Genomic DNA, 19,288 nt, shown 5'->3' with positions numbered 1-19,288 from the left:
GTAGTGCAGTTAAGATAAGTGAGGGTGTAGATAGTTTCTACAGAGGCTATATAAAGTGCTAGTGGTTGTGAGTGGTGGTTCAGTCCATGTTATTATTGTGTTTGAGGGTACAGTTGTCCATTGTGGGTGTGTGTATGTTCAGTCCATGAGTTTAACGTGGGTCAGATGTCAGGAGGCAGAGTTCAGGAGTCTGACAGCTGTGGGGAAGAAGCTGTTCCGGTACCTGGTGGTCTTAGTCCGGAGGCTCATTTAATACAAATGTATGCGCTTTTTACCCTTTGTTTTCCTTTGGGGTGTAACTAATGAGCAGCCGTGTCACAAAGTTAAGCCTGAGCTCTAATGAGACAAAAGAGAAACTCTTCATAAGTTTGCTTTTACCGCATTTAGCAGCACTCCTGTCAAATCACTGTGACGGAGCATCTTGTAACTCACCGCATCCGCCTCTTACAAACTATAAACATATTGATCATAGCGGGGCGTACACGATCACCATGCTTTTTTATGAAGTCTCCTCTGGGAGCTTTGTACAGGTATCTCTGCCTCTGTAGGGCACAAAGCCTTTCAGGTGCCTCGAGTCCTGTGGGCCTGCGATCAATGAGCGTGCTGCTTGTTTGTGCTGTAATGGCCCATTTAGAATACAACCGTCACAGCTGCCTGGACAAAGCACGGCTCGTTTGTTTGCGTGTGCTTTTTGCACCGTTTCCTCTTTTCAGCCCTTCCTTTTTTTCTTTCTTTCTTCTTTTTTTTGTGTTGCCCGTTGCCTCGCGTAAAGATTTTTATTTTTGCTCTCATTCCTCCACGTGTCTGTTGTATATCCGATCGATCTGTTTGTGTCAGCTCCCTTAATGGTCCCATCGTTTGGCACCTTCGTTAATACGCTGGATGTAATTGCCATTTTGTAAGGACCCCCAAAAAACCGAACACAAATGAGCTCCCGAATAGTTTTGATGAGATGATTTTAGAAAAGGTTAGAGTGTGTGTGTATCTCTGTGTGAGAGTGTGTATCAAATCGATTGGTAGCCCTGGGAGCGTTCTCCTACCTGCTCAAGGTGGGGATTAGTGAGAAATTCATCTAATCACTTTAAGCTGTGGAGACTCACTTTGGCTTTTCTATTGTTTTCGCTGCCGTTAAGTGGACGGTCCGTTGTGTTGGATACAATAGCAAACTTTTAAGAGTAGAGGGAATGACAATGAGGCACAGAGGAGAGGAGACGTCGGCAGGCAAAGACGTTCAACTTTGGGGAGAGAGAAAAACTTTGGGCTCATGATCAGAACACACTTGTGCTACAGTAAAGCTGCAGATAAATGCCTAGCTCAAGGGCATATTGGAGAAAATCCATGTTTGTCTGCTTTGTTTTTTGTTTGTCTGATGTGTATTGAGGTCTTTGGACAGTTTCACAATTTTTCTGCCTTGGACAGAAAGTATTTGGTAATGAAAGCTCTCGGCAGCCTGGTGTTTGGGCTGTTCTGAGTGCGGGAGCTTTGGTTTTTGAAGGACTCATTACTGTAAAGTTTTTCAAATGTAATCTGTTGCCCACTGATTCCTTTCAGCTGCATTGTATCAAGTGAACAGAAAGCGATCTTGAGGTGGATAGCGTAAAAATAAAAAAGCTCTCTCTAAAGCCATTAAGAAATCATTGCTAGAAATCACCAGGGGTAAGCGTTAGGGCTGGGCGATATATCGAGTTTTTTAAAAATATCGATATATTTTCATACGAGATATAAGATGTGACAATATCGTTTATATCGATATAGTCTATGTTACGTTATAATTATACTTGTGGAGCCGCAGGTTTGCCTCTCTTTCGTCCACTTTTGTCTCTACGCAACGTTACTCGGCCTCGCCTCTCCTTCACTGAACACAACTCCGCCTCCCCCATAGCTTCACCTGCAGGCAATGACAAGATGAAAGCGGAAAATCTCCGTTAGCGAGTTACCGTGCGTGGGGCTGGACGGCGTCAACGTGTTAGCGAGCTAACCGCGCTAACGAGCTAACCGCGCTAACGACATGCAGCCAGGAGGGGCTGCACGGCCTAAAATCCTTTCATTTTCTCAAAACTCGACAGTGCACCTTATGTATGAATTCTGGTTGTGCTTACTGACCGCGAACCGATTTTATGTGGTACACAGCGCTCAGCAATCTGTCAAAAAATGTTTTAATATGACTTTGCTAAGCTACGGAGCTGCACCGCTTGATGGATTGTCTTGGAGGATTAGGGCTACCGGGGAGGAGCCTCGCGGAGTGATACGTACTGTGCTTCAACGTAATATTACCGTACTGTGTGTGTATAAGGACCACAAACGGCACCTGTTCAGAGACGTGGTGCAGCTGTGAAATCTGTCTCTTTGTTACTATGCTCAGCGTCTATTAGTTTACATTTTGACTGCACAATTGTGAGCTTTTTGTTATGCACAAAAAAACATTGTTTTCTTTTATTTATGGACCATGATTATTTAATAAATGCTGATAATTTATTTTTGAATAATTTCTTCATGTACATCTACGCTGTATGTAAATAAAAGCGCCCACATCTGGGACACAGTGTGACTAGAACTCTCTTTTTGTTCTTAACTTATGGCTTTAAAAAAAAAAAATCGAGATATATATCTTATATCGCCATCCAGCTAAAAAATATCGAGATATGAATTCTTGGTCATATCGCCCAGCCCTAGTAAGCGTTCGTAATTTGGAAAATGACCCTTAAAATGGTGGTTATATTTCTCTAGTCACCGTCCCCGTGTCCATTTCTGCCGCGTTACTGTTTGCACCTGTCTGTGAAAACTGCCGGGCTCCGGTGTTGTATTTGCACATTATTTCTTTTTAACTGTGGATTTTGTCTGCCATCACTTTCAGTGTAATTGTTGTTGAGGTCTTTTTTTGTGTTTCCAATGGGAGGAATGATTACAGTGTCCGCTGAAGGCCACTTCATGTTTTCAGCATGTGTGCTCACACACAGCTTCAGAGTGGAACTCAAACAGCCTGTGGCTTGCGCACACTTCTACTAGTTCATCTAAAAAATAAAAAGTAAAAAAACCCCACAAAAGGCGAGAAAATCTTTAAAAATTTATTTTTTCATAGTTTAATTGAAAAGGATACATGTTCAAATATGTATTACATCTCATGTGCAGAAATTCAAGTCTTTTATGTTTTATTTTTGATGAATATGCTTTGTGAGTCATGAAAAATAAAAAATCCAGTATCTCAGATTATTAGAATTTCATTTTATTTCAAGTTGGAGTAAATTACTTTTCACACAGTGTAAACACAGTGCATCTCTCAGTCTAGTTAAGTCCTAAGAACTATCATCATGGGAAAGACTGCTGATTCAACAGGTGTCCAGATCATGATAATTAACACCCTGCACAAGGAGGATCGCCATAGGAGGTCATTGCTGAAAGGCTGGCTGTTCAGAGTTCTCTACTGAAGTATATTAATGGTAAGCTGACTGGAAAAGAAATGTGTACAAGTAACAGGGATGACTGTAGTCTTGAGAAGATTGTCAAGAACTTGGGAGCTTTCCATAGGGGGACTGAGGGTGGTTTCAGTGCATCAAGCACCAACACGCACAGTCTTGTAAGGTCTTCTGGAAAGGAGCTCCAGCTGTTGTGTTGCTAATGCCATGCCACTCATGTACCAGCGACAATATCGGCATCTTATCTGGGCTAAAGGGAAAAAGAACTGGACTCATACTTAGTTAGCATTCCTCTTTTCAGAAGAAGGTAAATTTTGGATTTCATTTTGAAGCCAAGGTCCAAGAACCTGACGGAAGAGCTGAGAGGCACATAATCCACGATTTTTGACGTCCACTATGAAGTTTCCACAACCTGTCATGATCTGGGGTACTGTGTTATCTGCTGGTGTTCTTGGCGGTTGGTCTACTGTGTTTCATCGTGTCCAAAGCCAACGCAAAATCTGCCAAGTTTTGGACAACGTTTCCATCTTCCAACAAGCTGTATGGAGATATTGCCAAAACTACTACCACATGGTTTGCTGCTCATGTTATTACTGTGCTTTACTGGCAAACCAACTGATAGGAACCCCCAAAAAACAATCTTTTGTCAAGATGAAACTAGGGCTGCACGATTAATCGTTAGAAAATCGCGATCTCGATTCATACTTATGTGCGATCTCATTTCCAAATGACAACGATTAAAAAAAAAAAAAAAAAAAAAAAAAGACGACGATTGTACTGCATTTTGATCCGGGACGTAATCTGCATGAAAACAAGCGCTCACTCTTCCTGCTCAACAAATGACAAGGGCGGAGCCTTATACCACGTGGTACAGAAGCTGTGCCGTGTGATGCTAAAATTAGCAGGGAAAAAACAACGGAGAGCACGTCAGGGATGACGAGAAAGTGACAGGAGAAAATCCGTCCCGGTCAACCACCCAAATATCAATAACGGGAACAGCGCTTCCCTATACCCGTCGAACTCCCGCAGGCACAAAGAAATTACGGAGGCTATTACTTATCACCTGACCAAAGATATGGCTCCCATCAACACTGTGCAAAACGAGGGATTTAGGAAAATGATCAACACCCTAGACAAACGCTACACAGTGCCGTCCCGCAACTATTTTTCTATTGTTGCACTACCTGCTCTATACACGCAGCGTCGAGCAACGGTGGAGACGGAATTTCAAGCAGTACAACATTTTGCGGCAACAACAAAACGTGAGACATTTGTTGTTTTTATGTTTATTTATTGTTTTTATGTTCAATCTCAACTGTTACGAAGTTGATGTGCAGTTAACCCTTTAAAGCCGGTCGGAGCGGACACGCTCCATTTTGCGTAACTATTTTTAAATCCCGGTAGCTCTGCAATCACGTAAGCTAGCGCAATAATTTTTTTTGCATATGAAACCGGAGGAGTTGTACTTACATCTTATGCCATCAGCTTGTCCTAAGTCAGGGTTTCCTTCCACATATAGCTTTGCAAAAATTGCATAAAAAGCACTTGCAGCAACAAAAACATAATATTCCAGAAGCACGCTTTGCCGATCCGATCAGCTGTTCATAACACTTCCTACGTCCATCAACGCGAACTATCGCATGTCCCCCTTGACCTGCCAGGAACCGGAAGTGACGTCATTTTGTGGAAATGTAGTTTTTTACCATCTGGCCTTATGAGCCCATACTTGTGTTTTTAAAAGTTATGTTTGACTTTGTCTTTCTGTGTCGTTTCTGGGATGCTTAGGACTCATATTGCACTGCTGGAAATAGTTTATTTTTATGCATATGCTGTTTTTTTTTGCAAATTTGCATTATAATATTTATTTTCGTTTTTCCTGCAGTATGTGAAAATTGGTGTATTTCAAAAATAAAACTATGAAGACACTTAAAATAAATTTCCTGTGGTAGGAAACTAGTTTGTGCAACTTTTTTGTATTTACAGTTTTGAGGGATAAGCCTCTTAAATTTCTCTAACTAGAAATATATCTTAAAAAAACAAAAACGATTTTCAATTTATTTGTAGTTTATTGCACTTTTTTGCAATTTATGTAATTACTATGCACTTAATACATACATATTATTAAAATCTGGGCTATAATGGTTGTATTGATGTATATCAACTTAAAATGCTCCCAAAAATGGCTCCACAGCATGTAAAAATATAATATAAGCTGTGGCGGACTTGGTTCTATGGTAGGTCTTAAAGGGTCAATAAGCGCAATAAATATTTATACTGGAAAAGAAAGTCGTGAGAGAATCGTGATCTTAATTCTAAGCCAAAAAATCGTGATTCTCATTTTATGCAAAATCGTGCAGCCCTAGATGAAACACATCAAAGCCAAAAAATACAGATGAGCTGAAGCTACTATCAAAGCATTCTGGGCTGGACTTCAGCAGAGCTACAGGCCTTGATGCACCGATGCAGTCGATTATGGTACACAAGGCCCAATAAGGTCTTCGGGGTACAAATGAAAAGACTTTTAAGGAGTTGGACATTTCTCTATTGTAGATCATTTTACACAGATGGGTGATTTTAAATTTTTTTTTATTATTATCTCTTAGTGATTTTGTTCATTAATAACATTGCAGATGGACATAATGATAGATGCCACTCATGTAGAATAACACGGTCAATTTAGTGGTGTCAGTGACGCGTGGTTAAATAAATTTTTAGACTGCAGGATATGAGCTCTGTGGGATTCTCTCTGTAAAGGAGGGCAACTCTAAGAAGCGATGTTTGTTGGTTTCTTGTCAAGGTCATAGGGGCTGTATTGATTATCCACAGTTAAAAGTGTGTCACTCTCTCCGTAATAAACACCTCTGGGAGTGACTAGTTGTCATGGCCAGATGAATTTTTCAAGAAATATTGAGGTTCTCCATCTTAAACTGGCTGTTACTCAATATATAAGTGCTATGTTTAACAAAAACTATTTCTCATATAACAAGCCAGAGAAACTGAGAATGTCAAGCCACTAGACTTCAAAATTGGATTACCAAATTTGATAGTCATAGGGCTTTTTGTGTAAAATACATTTTCATGAGTGGGGAGTCAAATTAAATCCTTGGGTGAATGAGGAATCTTGAAGCTGACTTCAGAGAGCGGACCATGAAGGCCATGTAGGGCATTTGAAACTTACTGTTAGAGGGTCTTATTTAATGGAATTGCTTGACTTTTCTTCTTGTTCACTCTGTATTTCAGATGAAATATGGAGCTAGATGAGCTGCTTAACTTACTATAAAGACTACAAACCCAATTATAAAAATATCACATTGTGCTCAGAGTAACATGAAGACTCTAGGATGTCATTGTACCTGACAAAGAAATCGTTTGCTATCTATATCTCAAAGAAATTGTTTTCCTCATTTCCTAGTTAAATGTCTCTTAGCTTAGATTTAATCGACGGACGTGAGGGGCATTAAGCTTTATTGGAAAAGAAGATGGCACACGAGTAATGTATTTACACCAATTTTATTAACCATTCTTCCCAACATTCAGTAAATTTCTATAAAAACATTTATATATTTCCATGGACTCGACCATCTTCAGGATTCACTTCCATGGGTGGAAATAATGTCAACCTTGAAGTGACTAAAAATGTAGAACCTATAGCTGTTTGAGCCTGGCTCCAAAAGCAAGTTAATCCTATGATTAACTACAGTACACAACTTTGCATTTTTAAAAAGAACGTTTGTAACCTTGAAGCCTGGAGTTCCCCCACCCCTGGTCTACAACTTTAATGAGTGGCGATATCGTATTGTAGCCTGAATTCCCCCCCATGTTTTCTAGAATAGAATCAACATGCCGATTGCTTTGAAGTCTTTTTGAGCTGGTTTTCAGCTTTGCATTGTGTTGTTGGCTTTGTGTTTATATGTAAATACTAAAAGATTGTGTGTATGGCCTCTTTTAAAGTAACAACCCCAAAACTTTCATGACAATTGGATGGAAAGCACTAGAATGGAAAGATTAGGATTTTAGATTTATGGCGCAGTGCTATTTTCCATATAGTTGAGCATCCCATCCTTACAGTGTATGGATTCAGCTTGCTGACTGACTTTAGTAGGCTTAGCTGATAAGTTAGAAATCCAATTTCTTGTCCGAATATGGTAACTCATAGCTCCAAATAACCAACATTGCTACAGACAAAATGCTAGGCTTTAAAATATGAATTGAGTCCAGAAACTGGTGGACAACATTGCAAGGGCTATATCTGTCTTTTATACGGCTGAACAGCCACCTGTGCAGAATTTTCAGGACTTGCCAGCACGCTACACTATTTATTCCCAAAGGGGGCCATGACATCAAAAAGAGATAGAACATTGCTAACTGGCTAGCTAGCTAGCATTAGCGTTACTAAGAAAGTTTGGTTTTACTGGTATTGTGTCTTCATGTTTCTCAGGAATGTAGTTTTTATTTATTTTAAGGTTTAGGTTTTGCGCACCTAGTTTTCTTCTTTAGGTTAGTTTCAGCTAACTATGATAGCCTTTGTTTCACACTCAACTTTTTAACCTTATTTGAGTAAAGCACTGAATGTAGCCACACTTGACTGTGTGAAAAGCACTTCTGCAATAATAATAGCAAGTATTTAGTAGCTACTTGCTATTATTACTGCCTAAGGGTGTGATTTAAGGCCCTCGATTAAATGACTTTCAGCTTTTCTAAATGGCCAGATAATTACATGGAAGCAGCATGAAATAGCACCAGAGGATATAAGGTTGTAGCTGTTGCTGGTAAGGGTAATTGACAGATTTCATCAGAATACAAGACTGCTTGTAAAATGTCCAACTTACAGTGCAGATGCAAGAAATTATTTACCATTAGCTTGTAAAGCAGTATAACCTCTCAATCTCATCCATTTTTGGAGGTCTTCATTAACAGAAAACTAGGTGTATGATTCAAATTTCCATTCAAAATTATTTTATTTTCCTTCCGTTTAACGTCTGTTGTCCTTAAAGCTGCAGTCTGTTTTATGGCCTTACTTTTGACCCAGCCTTCACTTCATATCTGAAAAAACTCTGACACCTTCACATACTCCTGTGCCGCCTCCCATCGGTCCCTTTGTGGTTTTTCCGGGGCCGTGTTGCAGTTGAGCAGACGGTGTGAGCAGTCATCTCTTTTGATGGGCCCCGGGCAGAGACCAGTGGGCACAGAACAGCTGAACCCAATCAACCTATCGATCTCGCCTGGGTTACTTGGGCGAGGCTGGCCTGGTGCACATCCTCTGCTCTAGGCTACCCTCACCTCGACACTCACCCACCCACCCTCACCCACACCCCTCTGACTCAACATCTTGAGTCTTACTTTACACTGGTTGCCAGGTTACCATGGAGACCGCTGGTCCCATTTCTCTTGTCTAAGTGCTTCTTTCAGTCAAGCTAGGGTGCTCTCCGTCTCTTTCCCCTCAGTTTTATATCTCTGTCTATCTGTCATTCCCCCTGCCTGTCTCTTTGTCTCTTGCTTGCTCCTGCTTCAGCTTATACGTGCACACAGGCTGCTTGTTACGCACATTTGGAATACATTTAGATAATACTGAGATAGTCATTACTTTCAGCAGCTTCTTCTTCAAAATGCACGCAAAATGAAACACTGTCTTCCTCATTGGAAACCTCTGCTTTCTGTCCCTGCAAGATGTCTGCATGAGGGCTTGTTAGGTAGTAACAGACTTATACTGTGTGTGTGTGTGTGTGTGTGTGTGTGTGTGTGTGTGTGTGTGTGTGTGTGTGTGTGTGTGTGTGTGCGCACCAAAAAAAAAATCTATTTACTTTGGAAAATTAATGAGAGCAACATGAGTAGATTGAAATATTTGCTCTCATCATTGTAGCTGGGTTATTATAGTGCATGTAAACCTAAGTGACTGTTAATGATGTATTCTCCCAAATATTCTTAATGCGCTTGGCTACAACTAACAAATTGCCATCATGTGGCAGTAATTTCACTTACTGCACCCATGTCAACAGAAGGAGCACCATCTGTATTGCCAAGCTCATCTCACTCCTTTGCCTAGCCTTTTTCAGATTTACAGAGCTCTTGCTCCAACTCGTGCTGGAGCAACAGTGTAAATCTGATTTAAAAATATATACATATATATTGAAGCTATAAATGGGTTATGTTTATCCTTTTTTTTTTTTCCATCAGCACTTTTTAACTTTTCTGGGTCTAATGTAGAAATAATATCCTGAAAGAAAGGGGGAAAAAAACACTCCCGCATTAGAACTTTATAGATTTTAGAGGTGCATGGTGAGACATATTGATTTACCTGCCCCCTTCCCTCCCCCCTATCAATTTCACCAAAGCTATTGCAATCACACGTAGGCATACACACTTAGCACCCCCGTTCCCCTCCAAAACTACTCCAAATACTGCACACCCCCGTAACCCCTGCCAAGCGATACTGTGCTGTTTAATTGCTCTCTCAAATCAAATTAATAACAGTGAGGTATGTGTTGGGTGGGGGCAAAAAATAAAATAAAAAAATCAATTGTTGCAGCTTCACGGCCGAGTCAGAACGCGAGAAGCAGGAGTGGATTGAAGCAGTGAAAGAATCGATTGCCGAGACACTCTACGACTATGAAGTGGCAGAGAAGATCTGGTTTAAAGAGGCCAATAGAAGCTGCGCCGACTGCCGCGCGCCGCAGCCGGAGTGGGCGTCGGTCAATCTGGGTGTGGTCATCTGTAAGAAATGCGCAGGTAAGGAACACAGGTATGCTTCTCTGCTTCTTGTGCAGACACACACATGCTGGATGGAGGTGGGCATGCTGCTGATAATAAACATAATGTACATGAATGTTTTTCAGAGTCACATTTTTGTGCCAATGAAAGCCGCCCGTCAACAGGGTTAATTTAAAAGCTGCGATTCCTCATCTATGAGGATGGATCCTTGGATTATTATATTTAAGCAGCTGAATGATGAAAACACATAAAAATGTTTTCTATGGCTGTGAATCAGATAATCTTTAAATTTTTTCTGGGAAATATGATGGAAACAAGCCCTGGGCCTTGTAATATTTGTCAGCTAATGCAACAACTACTGCAGATTAATGGCAACACCCTATGTTAGGTATGTTTGCCAATAACTAATTGTTTAATTGCAGACATATCAGTAGCACGGTGGTTTTAACCCCTATTAGTTATTGTAGAGTAATAATTTAAATACTGCGTATCAGTAGCAGATGTGGAAGTTGTTATAAATTAATTATGATTAAAAGTCTTTCTAAGGCCTTAGTGAGGCCCCATAAATGCTCACTGGTTTGTTAGGCCTACAAACCAGTGAGCAACCTTCACTCACTTGGGAAACAACTATATTCCTTGACCAGTTGGCGAGTGGTCGTTGGAGGTTGCTGGCAATCTGTAGGTGAAACTGCTAAACGAAAACCTCATTGAAATTGCTTAAATGAAAAAAAAATCAAATTAAAAATGATTTATCTAAATACTTCTTATAAATAAAGTTAAATGAGCTTGTTGAATTGAACTCTTATAATGTAGAGTTCTGCAATAAAGTAATGACGACTTTAATAGATGCTTTAAAATGGTTAATAAGCAGCCGGTGTGCTTTTTACTATCCTTAAAGTTGACTGTTTATCTGGACGTAGCATTTTCAGTGGGAGAAAACATACACATGTGCAACCATTCATGTGTGTTTGGGGGGAATCACAAGTTTGCACTATGTGGCTATAAAAGCTCACAAGCAAGGCACAAAGCAAACCAGCTGGAAATGCCAGCAGAATATTATTTCCTCGTGTCTCTCTGGAGTCATAACTTATGGAAAGAAAAAAAATAAACACCACACCGCGTGTAAAAAGTTATGACTGATGCTCAGAGACGTGCCAAATTAAAAAGGGATGCATGTTAGTGCTCGGCTCCTCTCTGTGCATGTGTGGTCTGATGTGTGTGCCTGTCTGAGCGTGTGCTCTGACCAGGAGGCTCTTTTGGAATAAGATCTCAGGTGATAAGCCACATATGGGAGTTGGCGTCTGGCCTCTGGCCTCTCTAATCTGTTTGGCTATACTGGATGGCTCAGATGAAATGACAACAAAGATTAAGCCACAGGCGAGAACTTGGGGGATCCTGAACTCCTTCTTGACCCGCTAAACATGATTAGAGAGACGTGGCAGCCATGCTTGATGTGCAGGGATATCTTGTTGGTGTGTAGGTGTTTTTCTTTATTTTTTTTATTTGTGTGTGCATGCCTATACACCCCATCTTCCCGCTCCAGATTTCTCCCAGAGTCATGCAATTTAATGCAATTCTTCACCTCACCTGTGCAAAGCCTGTGTAATTGGTACACATCAGATATCCAACATCTCCTTTCAAACAGCCTTAAATGATTTCATTTGCTGAGGTGTTTAATATTACATTTTGTCGGCACGCCGGGAGCAGGAGGGGTGGATATTTGCTACGAGGGAAGCTGTCCTCACACTGTGCTCTATTTTAAATTGGGCTGTGGTCCATTTGGAATACCAGTGACTGCTCATGCTTTTAATTAGCGATCTGCTTTATTGTCATGCACAATAAAGAGAAATGCTGAACAAGAGGAAGAGGAAAGAAGTAATGAGGAGGCTAATGGTAAAAATGATCCCAGATTGGCTTTTCGTCTTTTCATGCTAAGACTGAATGGATTTTAATATTCTTCAGCTTCAGTCTTTGATATGAACAGCTTAAAACTGCAGTATTTTCTCTGTGTTTACATACACTTTAAGAATTGATAGGGTCTGTTATATTCAGAGAGTATTAAATTAATAATAGTGATTTTTTTCTCTGTTCATTAATATTTACAGTGTTATCTAATCACAAATGCAGTAATACATGCATTTGTTCAAAGATGTTTTTGGATACTGTCCGCGTCTACCTTGAACACTTTGTAAGATAACCTTGCCCGGTCTTCTAATTATCTTTGAATTTTTTTATTTAAAAAAAAAAAACAACAACAACTTTTATTTCTAAAGTAATCTAAGGAGCTTGGATAGAAGATGCCTGGACTACTTTAAGTTTCTTGAAGGCGTTTCATCTGAGAAGCTTCTTTGGTTCTAAGAGTTCTCCAGCTCTAGTTGGAGTTGTATCTTTAGAGGGCCGTTGACTCACATGTGCTGTATCTAATGAGCCATGGTGAGAAAAAGGGTGCGGGTCATTATCAGCAGAGGTTTGGGGTAAAACCATTGCGGGACCTTACCTCGCCCTATCATGTGACTTATTGAGATGAACTGACACATGATGTGAGTGGTTGTAGAGGCGTCTTGGAAGGGATCTCAAAACTGGATTGTAGGTGGCAGACAGTTGGTGTCGTAAGCCACCCCCTCTGTTCAAGGATGACCGTTCACTGTGCACATGGATGGCTTCTTTCACTCCTCTTTCAAACCATCTGTCTTCGATGTCCTAAATGGGAACATTGACATCCTTGAAAGAGTGACCTTTATCCTTTAGATGTAGACGTACAGCTGAGTCTTGTCCTGTGGAGGTGGCTCTTCTATGTTGTGCCATGCCTTTATGAAGTGGCTGTTTGGTCTCTCCAATCTTGAGTTCTGAGCTCTCCTCGCTGCACTGCACACACTACGTTGTTTAGTTTGTGTTTGGGAGTTTTGTCCTTGGGATGACCCATTTTTTGTCTGAGTCTATGGCTGTGTCTGATATACACTGGGGATGTCATGCTTGGAGAAAATTCTCCTGAGTTTCTCTGATAAACCTGCTACATAAGGAATGACAGTATTCTGTTTGTCCTTCTGATTCGCCCTAGTTGGTGTCTGACCTTGTTTACTGGGCATCTTTTCTGATTTGATGAAAGCCCAATCAAGATAACCACATATTTTAAGAGTTTTCTCTACGTGTATGTTCCTTTTCTTTCCCTTCAAGCTTAGAGGGAACGTTTTATGCCCTGTGTTGCGGGGTCTTAATTACTCCAAGTTTAAGAGTAGGTACTGGTCTTCTGGTAAACTTCAATGTTGAGGTTTCCATTCTCCTCAGTGAGCGCAGCACAGTCCAGAAATGAGAAACTGTTATCCTTTGTATCTTCCCTGGTGAACTTTGTTTCTGTCCACTGAGTTGATGTGAGAAGTGAAGGTTATTACTTCTTGGGTAGTTTGGTCATTTGGTTTTAGAACTAAAGAAGGTTCTCAGATGAGAGGTGAAACTTAAAATCCAGTCACTTTTCTTTCCAGGCTCCTTAGATCACCATGACCTGACGACTGAGAAGCTACACAGACCTATTTCTCAAGTATATTTTAGCTGTTGTTTTCTCAACAGGATCTGACTGATCTTACTAAAATATTTTTATTTGTTTGTTAAAAAGTTGGTAAAAACTATTAGTAACTGTCTGGGGTTTCCTTTCTTTTTTAAATAACGTCTTAATATTACTAACCCATTTAAATCCTGATAACACTTACCTGATGCGTTATTTATGCTGTGTAACTATAGCAGCTAGCTGTCTGGTAATTCAAGTTACTGAACTAAACCTTATCCGTGTTTTGAGCATTGGTGCAGTTGTCTGATAAACAGCATGGCTTACTGTCTGATTAAATGAGCTAACACCCTTCCAAGATGTCAGGCCACATCTTGAGTGTATTTCATGTAATTTGTCTGTATTTTTGTATGTGCAATGCACCCATACACTACAGATGTAATAACTTAGCAATCCACTTTTTCCTCTACCTCCAAAAGCTCAAGGTAATATTATGCAAAATGCTAAGATCAAGGCTTCTTGATGGTTGTGTATGATTCACTTTGCTGATGTCACGGTGACCATGCCCCGATTTTACAGGCTTCAGGTCAATCCCACATTTCTCTCTTATTTTATTTCCTCATTAAATTAACTCACCTCTCCATCTATGCACTCATTTCTTTGTGTCCTTATGCTTACTACTCAAGACGGCTGCCATAGGAAATGACAGTGCTTCAAAGACCTTATGCTGTGCTTCACACATATAATGCAATAAACTTCTTTAACCCAAGATGCAACTTGTAGGCATGTCCACTGGCAACAGTTGCCATGGCAATGTGAAATTACAGGGTTCATTGTCTTGCTCTGCTTCCTCATGAGTTGTCACTGAGTGAAGGGGTCGAGAGGGGAAGGAGGGGGAATCCACACAAGCACACAAGGTTAAAAAGTACTCCGTGTGATGTGGATGGAGTCACCGGGAAAGTTTTTAATTGGGGGTGAAGTCCTTGGTGGGTTGAGCATTAATTTTTTTATTTATTTAATTTTTTTGTGTGAAAGCTGCAGTGTTGGGAATGCCTTTTTGTGTGTTGTTTTTTTTCCACCGGAAATATGAAGACATTTACAGCAGCCTATTTATATGAGACGATCTCACTGTATACCTGGCGGCACATGCACATGCACGATTCTTTCAGCTTCATTACCCTTACACAAGTGAAAATGGTCCTGTGGTGTTGCAAAGGTTCTGTGGATGTAGCATGGCAATACTCTGCTGCAAGCACCCCGAATAAAATAGTTTCACTCCTTCACAGGGACAGACTCTTACTCTTTGGCCTTCATTTGTCAAGTTGGACTTCTGATCTCCAAGACTGTTATTATCCCTGACATTTCAGTGTATTTTTCGAGATTGGGAAGAAAACAGATTTAAATGTAACCCTAGACCCCACTGCTGTATCCACCCTCAATATGTGTAGAGAATAAAAAAATAAATTGTCTTAATGGCAGGGAAGAAGGTTATCTTTTCTTTTCTTTTTTGTCTTTTGGGTCTAATGCTACAGTCACACTAAGGAAAAGAGTGGTTGGAGTCTGCGGCATGACCAGAATTAGTGCATTTGTGTAAAATGAACTTCCAATCTCACTTCCTTTGAAATGATTGTAACCACTCGTAGTCAGATATAATTTTCGAAGACACTTTGGTGCACAATGGAGATGATGATAAAGCAGCAATAAGGTGGACTCAGCTTGGTGTCAGGATGTGGTTGAATAGGGCTAAGTTGGCAATTAGAAGAAATCTGTTTGCATTAACAAATTGATTCACTGTTATAAATCAGTGAAAATTGCAAATCTGTTTTGCATTTCCAAAAGGATGAACTCTGAATGAACAAAGTTCAGTTCAGTTCAGTGAATCTCTGCAACCTGTCCAAGGGTATACCTTGGACAGGTTGCAGAGATTCACATCAACTTTGTTCATTCAGAGTTCAGCCAGAACTTCGTAGACCTGAAACAGAAGTTCTGACATTCCTTTAAAAACAGTGACGTAGTTGCTGAAGGCTGCTGATTTAATTGCATAGTTACTAGGAATATAACCAGAGTACAACCAGCTAAGTCACAAGTTGAACTTATTTTTAGATTGAGTGTATTGTGTTGGAAATCTATCAGTCAGTCCAAGCTGCACTGCAATCGTTTGGAGACAAGTTGCCTTCCGTCACTCGACCCATGCAACCGACCTTTTAATCTAAAGTGATCGCCCAGAGGTCAACCACTGAGTGACCAGTTGGTTGCCACAACTACTTGTAGTTAGTCGCCAAATGCTAAAACATTCCAAGCAATTACCAGGAAAAAGCAGATTGTTCTTAATGGCAAAGAGGTTACCAGTCAATTTTAAGTCTATTGTGACTGAGCTACAACTTAAGAAACATTTCATCTGCTATAAAGAGGAATCATCTTATTAGGATAAAGGTCACTCTTTCAAGGATGTCAATGTTCCCATAGGTATTGTTATTGCACTAATTTGATTGAATCAATCTAAGCGGCAAACTAAGGCCCTGATTTGATCAGATTTATTGATTTGCCAAGTAAAACAAGAACAGAGGTGTGTGATATCTCCTAGAAAGATATTTGAAATTTGACATGTTTATAGATCTGAGTTTGTTGAACTAATAATATTGTTTAAATAATACATTGGATCATCTTTACGCAGGCTTTCTTAATAGGGTAAGACATTTATGTTCAACTCCTAACCTTAATTATAACTTCAGATAGAGTGTGGATTTTAAATTAACATCACATTTAATTTTGATATACTTGATATTGATGAAGTCCCTGATCTGACTTCACCAAATTAACTAAAAGGGAAACATTTAGTTACCCGCTTTTTCATGCCAGAAGACGCTTCCAATAGTGAGATACCGAATGAGGTTTGAAAGTGAACATGGCGTTCCACAGGATTTAACACTGGGTCCACTAACGTTTGGATGACGTAGCATACGTCGCGTTTGTGACCACTTTAAAACTCCCCTATGAAACTGCATGTGAAGTGACATTTAAAATGAAATGACTTCAGAGTTCATAGTTATTGGTGCTGATGAGGAAAGATGTCTATAAATCTTAGAGGTAGTATAAATGTGGTTCTGTCTAGATGCCCATGAAAGAAAGCGTATAGACTCAAAACTGCTGTGACAGGAAGGGTGGCACCGTCCTTTTGTCTCTAATGAATGCACCAACTGATCACATCAAGCCTGACCAAAATGAGACATGTCTTGGCATATCAGATTCAAAATCCAGTCTGGGAGCAATTAGACCTGTCAGTTATGTGTCCTGGTGAGTGATAATTTTTTTTATGAATGGCACACGGCTTAATAATAAAAATACATGCAGGGTAGTGCTACTATGCCTATGTAAGTAATGCAAATATTGACTAGTTATAAAAAATGACTTCCTAGTTAGCTTTTGTAAAAAGAAATCTCTTAAGTGGCTTATAACTCAGACTTCTCCCACTTGTGTTCTCTTGAACTGTGTCAATATAGCTTTTCACAGCTCATAGCCCCTCATTTTCATTTACAGCTGCTCTACTAGCGAATAGAAGACGGTAATGAGATCATGCCAAATCTAAATATAAAATTATCCGCCATTACACACAGGACAATAATTCACATTCACACATACAGCATGTTTCTGTCTAATGTATTATGCATGTGTGCTCTGTCTTTGGCCATAAGCAACCCCAGAAGCCTCTCGTTCACCCAAATAAACAGGCCGACCAACAAACACAATGAATTACTCATGATTCATTAGCAATTAATGGCCCTCGTTCTCTGCTTTCATTTCCAATTAGGAGAGCTGAGGGGACTAAATATGTCTGTTGTGAGTGAGCGAACGAGCTCGCAGTCATGCTCTGTTTCTCCATCTTGTAACTGCCTGTTTATTGTTTATTCCATCACCAGCATTTGGTGTGTGTTTCAGCACGCCGAGGAGAACACTGTGCATATATGTAAATCGTTATTTTTGCTATTTAATGTGACGTTTTCAGGAACAAAAATGTAGCCTGAGAGAGCCTTGTGAACCCAATGGGGAAATGAATGTGTGAGTCTGTTTGTGTGGCTGTGCACTAATATTGATGACCGTGTCTTCATGTGTGCCAGGACAGCACCGCTCTCTCGGGCCAAGTATTTCTAAAGTGCGGAGCCTGAAGTTGGACAGCAGTGTCTGGAGCAATGAACTAGTGGAGGTAAATGACATGTGTGTTACTCCTGTCTTTACCTAATCCCATTATATGAAAGCGTATCCATTGTACTAGAACTAATCTAAAAGACTGGGAAGATGCTTGACAGTTCCGCAATGATGATCAATAGTCATTTCAAATCACAGTAATACCTCTGCAAATAATTCTCATCCAAACGTGTCACTTTGTACATGTTTTGCAACCCCTTAGCTCTTTCTGGAAGTGGGGAACAAGAATGCTAACAGTTTCTGGGCTGCTAATCTCCCCCTGGAGGAGGATCTCTACAGAGAGGCTTCTGCAGAGCAGCGGGCCACATTTATCCGCAGGAAATACAGGGAAAGGAAGTACACGAGTGTCCTGGAGGGCTTTAATGACCTGGAGCATCTAAACAAGGTACAGAAATGATGGATTTCATTTATTTCATTTATTTATTCATAAAGCACGTTTAATAACAACAGGGAGCTGACCAAAGTGCTGTACAGCGTAACAGTTAAACAATGACAGAAAATTAAAAGAAAATTAGGATAGAAGAATAAGAATAAGAACTCTCATACAGTTTCGAAAGCCAGAGTAAAAAAATATGTTTTAAGATGCGATTTAAAAAGAGTAACAGTTGGGGCCTTTCTAATGTGGAGAGGTAGATCATTCCACATTTTCGGTGCCACAACCGCAAATGCCCGATCTCCTCTATGAACCATCCTAGACTTATGTAAGGTAAGTAGCAGGTGATCGCTTGATCGAAGGGCTCTAGAGCAGCGGTCCTCAACCCCCGGGCCACGGACCGGAGTCATTTGGTACCGGGCTGCGAGAGTGAGACTCGGGTGTGAAATGTATGGTTTTCAGGGTTTTTATTGGTTTTAGCGTTATTTTGTTATCGTTTTTTTCATTAACTCTGTTTTCCTGGGTCTTTTCACGTGTGTTATGAATAAATCTTATTTTTTTCGGTACCGGTACTAGTTTTATTTTGTTGTATTTATCCGCGACACATTAAAGGCCGGTCCGTGAAAATATTGTCGGGCACAAACCGGTCCGTGGCGCAAAAAAGGTTGGGGACCGCTGTACTAGAGGGCGTATAAAGCTGCAATAGGTCAGACAAATAGTCCGGTGCCTGGCCAATTAGCACTTTATAAGTCAAAAGTAAGATTTTGAATTTAATTCTAAAACGCACTGGAAGCCAATGAAGGGAAGCAAGCACCGGAGTAATATGTTGGTGTTTCTTCACACAAGTCAAAAGGCGAGCTGCAGCATTCTGTACAAGTTGGAGCCGGGCCACCCATATGGAAAAGAAATAGTAAAAACATATATGATTTACTCATGAAAGTGGCCACTTTCTCATTACTTTCATATATTTTTTTAGTAAGTATACAAAACATACAAGTTTCATTATATAATTTTTCAAGGGATCTTATATGTGTTTTCACTCTTGTATGCTTTTCATACAAGTTTCATACAAGACAGATAAAAACTTTATAA

The 19,288-nt window shown here is 40.1% G+C and overlaps 1 protein-coding gene across 3 annotated transcripts in view; it reads left to right on the top strand.

Annotated features, from left to right (window-relative positions):
• Positions 1-19,288, top strand: part of arap2 (ArfGAP with RhoGAP domain, ankyrin repeat and PH domain 2) — a 167,618-nt gene that overhangs the window by 64,218 nt on the left and 84,112 nt on the right. For all 3 annotated transcript variants that reach the window (XM_085266827.1, XM_085266829.1, XM_085266828.1), the window contains exons 11-13: positions 9,940-10,139; positions 17,736-17,821; positions 18,026-18,208. In XM_085266827.1, the coding sequence (XP_085122953.1) occupies positions 9,940-10,139; positions 17,736-17,821; positions 18,026-18,208 (469 nt within the window). The remainder of the gene's footprint in view (positions 1-9,939; positions 10,140-17,735; positions 17,822-18,025; positions 18,209-19,288) is intronic.

This window comes from Mchenga conophoros, linkage group LG3 (assembly GCF_057382185.1).
Source record: "Mchenga conophoros isolate Kocher_MC1m ecotype Shallow Benthic linkage group LG3, M_conophoros_male_GT1.1, whole genome shotgun sequence".
Taxonomy (NCBI): Eukaryota; Metazoa; Chordata; class Actinopteri; order Cichliformes; family Cichlidae; genus Mchenga; species Mchenga conophoros.
The sequence above is the reverse complement of the archived record's forward strand: the minus strand, read 5'-3'. Positions and strand labels throughout refer to the sequence as shown.